This window comes from Abramis brama, assembly GCF_963993115.1.
Source record: "Abramis brama genome assembly, chromosome: 19".
Classification (NCBI taxonomy): domain Eukaryota; kingdom Metazoa; phylum Chordata; class Actinopteri; order Cypriniformes; family Leuciscidae; genus Abramis; species Abramis brama.
This window is the reverse complement of record NC_139981.1, coordinates 25,581,919-25,592,522: the sequence shown is the minus strand read 5'-3', so window position 1 is coordinate 25,592,522 and position 10,604 is coordinate 25,581,919. Positions and strand designations below refer to the sequence as shown.

Genomic DNA, 10,604 nt, shown 5'->3' with positions numbered 1-10,604 from the left:
TCTGAAGTGGGTTTTTTTAGAAGGGGTTTGATAACAGCAGTTTTAAGAGCAGATGGAACATGACCAGTGTGTAGAGAATGGTTGATGACTTTGGTTATTAAGGGACTAAGAGAGCTGATGTGTGTTTTCACCAGGGCTGTGGGAAAAGGGTCCAGCGTACAGGTGGAAGCTTTCATCCTGCTGATGATGTCCTCAACTTGTTGCTTAGAGATTTCAGAAAAACAACAAAGAGGCTGGAAAGTCCCAGGCTGTGGGTCGGCAGTGGGGACAGACAGAGCAGGGGTGCTGGAGAGGAGAGAGCGGATGGTCTCAACTTTTTTCCTGAATAAAGTGATGAAGCTGTTGCATTTCTCTTCTGATGTGTCATTGTGTGAGATAGTTTGTGGCTTGGTGAGATGGTTTATGGTAGAGAAAAGCTGCTTGGAGTTTCCCTGATTTTTACTGATGATGTTTGAGTAGAACTGTGTCCGTGCTTTTTTCAGTGACATTGAGTGACTCTTTGAATCCATCTTTTACTTTTGTCGAAAGTTGACTAAAGTTTTGTCGCTCGAGTTGTCTTCGCTGATACGGAGAATGGCGGCGTCGCGGCGAATACACAAACCTGCCAGACATTACCAGGTGAGCGTGAACGCGCATGACGTCACGCCCAGTCTCAAATTCCGTCCCGAATCCCTCTTATTTATTTTACTGTACAGGATTATAGAGGCAATCGCAGTGATCAGAGAAGGGCTCATTCAGCCCATCAGGCAATTGTTTAAGCATGTATGGGTTAGAAAAAACGGTATTTTTAACATGAAATGTTGCGCAATGCACCTTTAAGACTATGATTACTAAATTTTAAAAGTAATGGCTGTGCATTCCTCAGCACAGTGATAGTCTCTTGATTAAAGGTCCCGTTCTTCGTGATCCCATGTTTCAAACTTTAGTTAGTGTGTAATGTTATTGTTAGAGTATAAATAATATCTGTAAAATTATAAAGCTCAAAGTTCAATGCCAAGCGAGATATTTTATTTAACAGAAGACGCCTACAGCGAACGGCCGATTTGGACTACATCCCTCTACTTCCTTCTTTAATGACTTCACTAGAACAGTTTTTTGACTAACCTCCGCCCACAGGAATACACAAAAAAGGGGGCGTGGTCTTGTTGCGCTCCCACGGAGAAGAGGAAGAGACGACTTGCGTTTGTAGAGTGTGTTTGTCGCCATGTCGTCGAGACGCTGTTATTTTCATCCCGAGTCAAATCACCTGATGAGAATGTCTCCTTGTTGTAGGTGTTGTGTGGCTGGATGTATTAATCCACATAGCTCTCTCTATTTACTCCCGAAATCTGAGGCAGCCGCTGTAGACGAGGTGGAATTATTTTGTTTTTAAAGAAAATGCTCCCTCAACTCTACCGAAATTCGTTTATGTACTTGCGCACTTCTTATAACTTAGGCTACTGTGTTTACTCAGCTCTTACAGTGATTTTCTGAAGTAAAACTGACGCTTCATCTTTTGTGTAATGTACAATAAACTTTATTAAACTCATCAGTATATGTTTGATCATCATTCGGACCTGGTCCGAAACAGCAGACTTGTAGGCTATTAATAATGGATACATACAAGCAGATGACAAATACGTTATAACCGTAATTAAACTACTAAACTATACCTGTTCCATCTCTATACAGCACTCTGACTCTGTAGGCATTATTGTCCGACTCGAAATGAACACCGTTACTGAGAGTTTGTGATATTATCATCATTCCGTGAGGTGAAATTGTCCTGAGAGACTGAGCGCGAGCTCATGAAGCTCCGCCCCTTGTGTCGTCCAGCAGCAGCTTATTTGCATTTAAAGGGCACACACTAAAACAGCGCGTTTTTCTGAGCCCCAAAAAATGACAATTTAAACATGCTGTAAAAAATGATCTGTTGGGTATTTTGAGCTAAAACTTCACATACACACTCTGGGGACATCAGAGACGTATTTTACATCTTGTGAAAAGGGGCATAATACGGGACCTTTAAATACTTTAGTACATGTAGGTGTGCTTGTACTTTTGTTAACTAGCTTGAAAATATGAAACATTTATGTAGGTTTGAAAATAATCCAAGATATTTGAAATCAACAAAGACATTTGCTTTACTGTTTTCCACCCACTCTTTCTACCACAAGGACCATTCGGAGTTCCCAAAGGCACAGAGGGGCTGATAGTGATCAAGGCCTGTAGGCCAACATGTGTGTACATCAGGGGTCTATGAATTGTCACACCTTTAGTACAATGGGGGAAGTTGTAATTATATGATTGGTCAGTTTATTAGATGACGTCCCACATTTGGGTCAAAGTCACATGGTCAGGGAAAGGATAAAACAAGATTTAAACTGTTGCTCTGCCTCTCTGGGTCCCTTTCTTGGGGCTCTCTCCTCTTTTGATTCTCTGGCTCCCATTCTTTGGGCTCTCTCTCTTTACCTCCTCTTCTCTCTATCTCTCTCTCTCTCTCTCAGGTAACATTTTACATATGCTGGGTACAATTAATGGTATAAGTTATCAAAAAAAAAAAAAAAAAAAAACTGCCATAGGTAATCGGACATTATCATACATCTATTTTGTAACTATTTTAAGTGTAACCATAACCATATTTTGTCATTAAACCTTTTCAATTACAAAGGATGTGATAACTAGTTTTGATTTGTTATTGACTTTGAATTGCTACCTATTGCAATACAACATTGTCACTCTCTATAGCAACACTCTCCCACATATTAAGCTATTGTAACTGCGCTTATTTACGTCGTTGGTGTAAGTAGCAGTGGGTGGTAATAGACAAGAGATGTACAGGGTGATCTGAGGGTTACAGTGTGGTACAATAAAAAAAATAAAAATAAAAAAAAAGCCCCCCTCCACATCGCAAACCGTGGGGCTTCCGTGTGTGCCTGGTTCCTCTCGGGGACCCAGTGTTTCATTCGGGGCTCCAGCAGATGGTGTCATGTCACTCACAGCATCACAAGGCGGGCTTGATTCCTCTGGAAATGAGGATTCGACTATGTTGCCTCCCTCAGGAGTGTCGGCGTTAGTCGAGTCAGATCCAGAGCTGATGGCCATGCTTTCCCGGGCAGCTGAAAGCATCGGTTGGAGTGGCGCCGCCCTCCCCCGAGCGCTGTAGGCTTTCCCGGATGTGCATCAGGACGCTTCCGGCCCGTGGCCACGCGTCCTCCGCCTTCGCTGCCCTTGATCGTGAGGCGATCTTGGTCTGTACGTTCTCTGTCACTATTGTGACACACACTGCATGAAAAGACTCAAATCCGGCAATATCCGGGCATGGTAAACTCCTGTGTAATTTGATGTTTGCCGGATGTATGTGGGAGAAAGCGGTTCAGAGTAACACGGAACAGTATATTTCCAGACAAACCCGGAAACCTCACATATGCGGACATATACAGGAATCCGTGAAATTTCACGGACATATACAGCTGAAACACTGCTGGGTGTGAGAGGACTGACAACTGTTAGGTGTGAAGACCTTTCATATGTTAATGACTGACACTAAAGGTGCTGGGTGTTCTCAGAGGGAGGGGTGGCAGGGGAGGACTTCAGGATTGAGAATTCAGAAATAAATAAATTAAGGTCCTGAAACAAAAAAACAACGTCAAAGAACTAGCAATGACTAAAGCCTGTTGGTTCAAGTCGCCTGTGTCAGGGCCTTAAAACAACTGCATGAAGAAAGTTGTCTTAAATATTTTTTTTTATATATATATATATATTAAAACAGACTAAAGACTAAAATAAACACCCTGTCTGAACATACAGTGACAAAAACATCTGAATATTTAATTAAATAAACAAAGGAAATGGAAGCTTTAGCTAAGTTCTGCCAGGAAGACTCAATCACTACGTCACTTATTACCTTCATCTCTATCCAATCACGTCTTTATACTTTCTGTATAAAAGATAGGTACTTACACATGTTTGAGTTCGCAGATGCCGACGCGACAACAACCTCCACCCTCCCCAGCACCACCAGGATGGTCCTGTCCATACGTTCTAAGGGGGTCGGCTGCGCCCCTGCCTTCGTCTTCAGGCAGGAGATGCAGATCCGCTACCCTCGGATTACGAGCTATGGACGGGGCCTACGCCAAAGAACTTTACAATGCTTGCCGGGCTGTCAATAAATATATGCTTTGTTACATCACTTTATCTCCCGAGTCTTTCTGGTAGAAATGAATAGAACAAATAAAGGAAAATGAGCCAAACATTTCAGAATATCACATTTTATTGTGAAGTTTTACAAATCGCATTGCAAAATGCATTGACACCATTATATGAGATCTGAACTGAGATGGACAATGACATCACGTTTTTTTCCAAAGTAGCGCTAATTATTTTATTTATTTATTTATTTTTTTAAAAACATTAATCACCACTGAGCCTACTTAAGCTGGACTTGTGACGCTATTTTCTTCTGGAAACAACTTTGTTGCATTATCTTCCTGTTATCTCTGTAAAGCTGATTTGAAACGCTGTATAAATAAAGGGGACTTGATATTTATTAAAAAGGTAACGTTAGAAGGAACCTGAGCTTTTCTACTCCACTGAATTGAGGTGCGCAAGCAGGCTCACTCGTCTCGTCACACTGTGCCCGAACAGCACTACTAGCTTATAAAGACTGAGGTCACTACAGTTAAAATGTCTTGCTGAGTTAATACACCTTTAAACTATTAATGTCTATGAACAAATATGTATTTTTATGTTTGTGTGCCTCAGCATTTCTGAGTGAACACCGCAGGTTCACTCACTATTCTAAGTGTACACACTCACTAAGTGTACTGTCGATCACGTGATATGACGTCATGACGTGCGGCCCTAACTGACGTTACCTGAAAAATCTATCCAAGATGGCTACCCTCTCGAGCGACGTGGTATCAAGCATGAAACAACTTGTAAGTAAACCAAAACACTTCAAAACTACTTTGCTTGTTGTAATATTGTACGAATATCATATTACACGTGATTTTTGACTGTTAGACGAGGCTATTTTTAAGTTGCAAGCGTGGTGCCGCGGGCGTGATTGCCGTCAGTCCGCCTGCTAGTGACAGAATATCCTGGGTAACGTTACTGTTAATGTCGTGGCAGGGCAATAATGTTAACGTTAGTCAATAACTCTTTTCAGCAAGCGATAGTCCTTCTGTTTTTGAGTGTGTTGCTGCTGTTTGTGTTAAAGGTCCCATGACATGAAATTTTCACTTTCTGAGGTTTTTTAACATTAATATGAGTTCCCCTAGCCTGTATATGGTCCCCAAGTTTCTAGAAATTTTAATCGGTGTAAATCGAGCTTTTGCTATCTTTCTCTGCCTTTGAGAAAATGGAAGCTCAACTGCGCTGATCTTGAATCTCCTCATGACGTTATAAGGAGGAAATGTCACCTCCCCTTTCTCTGCTTTGCCCGCCCAGAGAATATTTTCCGCCCATGAGAAAATGAGCTAGGAAGTAGAACGCGCACGCGCGCGATTTTAGTTTGTCCACGAGAGATATCATGGCTTTTGAGCGAGCGAAGCATATTAATTGCTCAATAACTGGATGTACACCGAAGGGTCAATACAGACCTGGGCTTGCTGAATGCCTGAAACTAAAGTCTGGATCAGTACCAACTCTCTTTGGCTCAGCTAACGTTACACACCTCGGACAAGTAAGTCAACTAATGATATAAGTGTTGCTTTACTGTTTATGGTTACCTAGCTTGTTACACATAGAATGTGGCTGTAACATTAGCTATGCAGTTACTTGCGCTAATGTAAAGGTAGACAGCATCAAGTATGTGTGTGAATACACACACTGTAACGCGAGTGTTGTACACTTCTTTGTTATTTGGATAACCGTTTTCCTGTTGGTTATATGGCGCGCGTGATATCCGCATTTCAAGATCGCAGAGCTTGATGTAATTGTAATAAGATAAATTACAGACGTTACAGATCTCTCATGAAAAGGCAACAGTAGGTTAGCTTTAGCTACATGATAATAACTGTAAACCATCCGAATAAAGTACCGTATCCAGACATAATATTTTAAACTAACCATTCGGAAACGTCCTGCTGGAGCCGCTGAGTTGCAACTTCTTCATCCGTTGCTTCTCCATCTGGATCAGATTCTGGGTCAAACTGAAATGCTTGAACGACTGCGTGTCTTCGTGCCATTGCAATATATCCAATGTAAACATGCATGGTACCGTTGCCGCAAGATGGTCAAGGCCACACCCACCCTCCACCTTGTGCTGCCTTTCTCCTCCTCATTAACATTTAAAGCTACAGACACCGAAACGGCCCGTCTGAAGGAAGCTCATTCTGGGACTGGCTATAATTCTGCACTGAGGCTGAATTTTTGGAAAGAGATTTCAGATACAGTACTAGGGACCACTAAGGCCTATATTAAAGCCTACAAAAAGTAGCATGTCATGGGACCTTTAAGTGCCAAGCTCTGGTAAGTTCAATGTGATGTTATTCCTACATGCACCCAAATGAGCTAGTGGCTAACGTTAGCAGTTACATTAACTTTTACTCAAACAAAGTTAAGGTTATGGACATAAGTTACTGAATGAACTATGCAAGTTTTTATTAAACCTTTACAAACGTCTTTTCATTATAGGTTTAAGTGGAAGGAGTGCAGTGAGCATCCCCCAAAATCAAGGTGACTCAAATGTTAATTTGGGCTGTAACGTTAACTATTTTTCACCATTTCTTTTATTTGGAGCCTAATTCATTAGCATCAATCAAAAGTCTCTTAAAAATTAAATATCTTGTTGTCTGTTTTTGTGTGCATGTGCAGACCTACATTGTCACCAGAGAGCAACTTTATCGGTAAGTTACATTCACTTTGTATCATTAATTTGTCATTAAAGAGGTTGATTGCATAATTTGACTGGTTTCATATTGATTGTTTCATCTGTGCAGGTGAAGGACTTCTTGGGGAAATGGCCGGCTCTGCAGATTGAATCACAGGTAAAACAGACTCACTTCTCTTTTCTGCCACTCTTCACACATATTTCTATGCCAAATTTTTAATATGCATCACATTCAAATGGAACAGCAAATGCCACTATTCACTGTGTGTAAGGACTATCACTTTGCATGTGACCATGTTGCTCAACAATGTATTTTAACAGAACATGTTGCATCACAAATGTGTTTTCTGTTGCAAATCGAGTATTAGTCTTTTTATATAATTATTTTTGTTTGTTTTTGTTTTTGTAGCTTTGTGCTGAGTTCCAACGCATCACAAACGTCAACATACGGAACCAGTTCTATGCTGTGCTTGACCAACATACACCTGCACTGGTGGCCTTGTATAGGCAGAAGGCGGCACGAACCGGAAAGATATCAGAGGCGCTGCGTGACATCTTAAAGTTTTATGAACGGATATGTTTTGTCTCTTATGTTTACTGTGATGGCCAACTTATTCAAACTGAAAAAGTTTTGTGGTTCTTGCAGATTGTGAATCCACTTAAACGCTTTTTAATTTCAAACTTTACAGGAATCTGTAAGGCGCCTCCATAATTCAGAGAACAACCCACACAAATACGATCCACAAACCGGGTAAGACTGCGTATTGTATACTGTAAATGTTAGTTTAATCTACTACTATATGGATTTGAAATACCAAAACTGAATTTCATTAATGATGCCTGCAACTTTTTCCCCCAGAATAAATTCATCACATAACCTGGCTGTGACCACTTACCTCTTCGAAGAATTAAGGACAACTTTTACAGACGTTGACCCTGAATGTGCAAAAGGTAATCTTAAAGATGTTGTAATCATTTTAATGTCCTCTGTTTTACTTAGTTTTATTGGCATTTCATTTATTTATGATTTATTTAACAGGGTGCAAGACGTATTTTGAGACTTTGCGGAGGAAGTATTATTTGGCTCAGCCTGAAAAGGCCCAGAAAAGAAACACTATGAGGAACATTGCAAAGAACCGTCAACGAAAGAGACGGGTAAGTTAAGAAACTGGTTAAGCAGTTTTTTTTTTTTTTTTTTTTTTTTTTTCAGAATGTAACTGTCCTCCTCTCTGTGTTTTAGTGGTTAAATTACTGTCATGTTTTGCAGTTGCTGGAGACCAGGTCCAGTGTTGTACAAACCAACACAGAAAGGGAACTGGGGAAGACTGCAACAATAGAACTGATGTCTGATGAAGATGATGCTATTGTTGATGGAAGGCCAGTGTGGATGGTGAGGTCTCCACCAAACAGAACCACAGAGTTATCTGCTCTCTGCCAGGAACTACAAACCAGACTAGAGGCTGACCCACACTACGTCACACCACCATATCATGGCAGTTTGAAAAAATGAATATTTACATATATTTTATATACACTTTAATTTCTATATTTCTTATTTATTGATCTCGTTTTATATTGTATACTTTGTATATTTGTTCCTTTTTGATGTGCATGTTGCTTATCTCCACGTTTTGTATTTTATTCCTTTACACCTTTGTTCACATTTCTTTTTCCCCATTCATTTTAATGTATGTTTATAATGTTCTTTGGAATGTTCATGTTATATTTGTTTTTGTTCCTTTACATTTTCATCCCTTCAAATATTTTTGTTCCCCCATTCCTTTTTAATGCTTGTTTATAATGCTCTTTGGAATGTTTTATTTACCTTAATAAAAATGTCAGACTTTCTCATTGTTCTTTGTGTATTTTTAAAATTATATTTGAATGTATTAAAATTGGGGTAAGGGGGGTTTAGTGTATACTGAGCAATATCTGCATAGCTGGCCTATAACCAATCAAATCACTGTGCGATAAGGCCTAGGGTGGGCTATGTTCTAAAAGTAACCAATCAAATCACTTTCCTGGGTTTTCAATGTGTCCTGTCCTCCAATAGTGGTCTGGGTAATAGGAGTGGTTTTAAAAGAAAAGGACCAATAGGGGGAAGGCCGAAAGGTGCACAAAGGTGTGAAAATGTTCTCTTGAAAAAACCTTTGATGGGATTACTTGCCATGGCAACAAATGGCTGTAGCACGGAAGTATACGTCCACAACATACATCCGATTTGGTATCATTTTGGATGTATACGGATATATACAGACCCATGGAATTTCAGCTATCCGGCCAGTATACTCCTGAATTCTTCCAAATTTCAGCAGTGTATACAGGAGTATACTGGTCTGGATACACCTCTTTTCATGCAGTGACAAGCATGCAGTCCTGTGTGTCGCCTTCGCCTTCGAGGCAGTGCTGACTCAGGAGTTCTGTCAGAACCGGCCGCAGTGGAACGCTAGTCCTTCCCTGGCCAACACTGACAGAATGCAGAAACTCGACCACGCCCCCTTGCTGGGACGCTATGCCTCCCATGCCTGGCCTGGTCGTTCCGCCGCGCACACTACTGACCTCGCTCTCGGGCGACATCGGTACCTGCGTGATCCTGGGCCAGGTGGTGTCCACTAGAGTGGTCCAGACATGGGCTTAGCCAGGTTGATGTGAGGGGGTCTGAGAATTCATTTTCTCAGCTCCCCCATGTCCCAGGCTGGGCTCTTCGGCGGGGTGGCTTCGGCCACCAGAAGCAGACTCAGGTTCGTCTGCACTGATGCTCATCCATCTGTGTGGTCTCCTTAGTCTGCTTCCCGCCAAGGCCACCTCCATGCGGCTCCTCCCCTCGGGCCTTCACCGGCCCTGAGCAGGAGGAGGCCACAGGAGGGCGGCGCTGCCCGTCTCCGCCCCTTAGACTGCCACGCCAGCCTAAGCAGCACTCTTGAGACGGGCAGCTTGGTCGGCGGTGTGGTTGAGGACTGCGCACAACAGTCTTCGATCACTCCAGAAGCGGACTGAGGCTTCTGCACTGACGGTCATCCGTCCGTGTGGTCTCCTTAGTCTGCTTCCCGCCGACACCGCCTCCATGCGGCTCCTCCCCTCGAGCCTTCAACGGCCCGAGCACGAGGAGGTCGCTGGAGGCTGGCACCGCCTGTCTCTGCCCCTTAGCCGGCTAACACCTGGCTAAGCAGCATTCCTGAGACGGGCAGCTTGGAGTTAGGGCTCAGTTCTTTCAGGAGCTGGTAGCAGGACCACTCCTTCCCCCGGTGGAGGGCTGGGGGAGAATCTCGTTCAAAAAGAACTGATGTTCTTTCTCTGAGCCCCAAGAGGCTGTGGATGACAGCACGCGCCGCCCACGGGCCACACTCCTCTCATCCCCCTCTGTCGCCAGACCCCTGCCAGAGCACGCCCCCACGGGACGCTGGTCCTCCCCTGGCCTCCTCTGGCAGGACGCGGCTAATGACCGTGCCCCCGCACAGGGCCGCTATGCCACCCTCGCCTGGGCCGGTCATTCCGCCTCGCTGCACCACCGACGGTACGTCTGTGGTTCGAATGACCCCGCTGGCTCAGTTTCTGGGAGCCTGGCTAGAGCTCCCCAGACTGTCCCGCTGGGTCGCGAGAACCATCAGGCTCGGCTACGTGATTCAGTTCGCGCGGTCTCCTCCCCGCTTCAGGGGAGTCTGCTTCACTATGGTCGGTGGCAATGCCCCTGTCATGAGAGCGGAGGTCGCCACCCTACTGGCGAAGGGTGCGATCGAGACTGTCCCTCCAGCCGAAATGAAGTCCGGCTTCTACAGCCCTTACTTCATTG

The 10,604-nt window shown here is 43.3% G+C and overlaps 1 protein-coding gene across 1 annotated transcript; it reads left to right on the top strand.

Moving 5' to 3' along the window:
- Positions 1 to 573: 573 nt before the first annotated feature.
- LOC311069997 (uncharacterized protein) lies at positions 574 to 8,325 on the top strand (the record flags this gene model as incomplete). Its single annotated transcript, XM_084093629.1, has 9 exons — positions 574 to 618; positions 6,561 to 6,660; positions 6,799 to 6,830; positions 6,924 to 6,971; positions 7,224 to 7,355; positions 7,504 to 7,565; positions 7,674 to 7,765; positions 7,854 to 7,969; positions 8,082 to 8,325. The coding sequence occupies 9 exons, from the start codon at positions 574 to 576 to the stop codon at positions 8,322 to 8,324; spliced, it is 870 nt and encodes a 289-aa protein (XP_083949755.1). The 3' UTR covers position 8,325.
- Between the last annotated feature and the right edge of the window lie 2,279 nt (positions 8,326 to 10,604).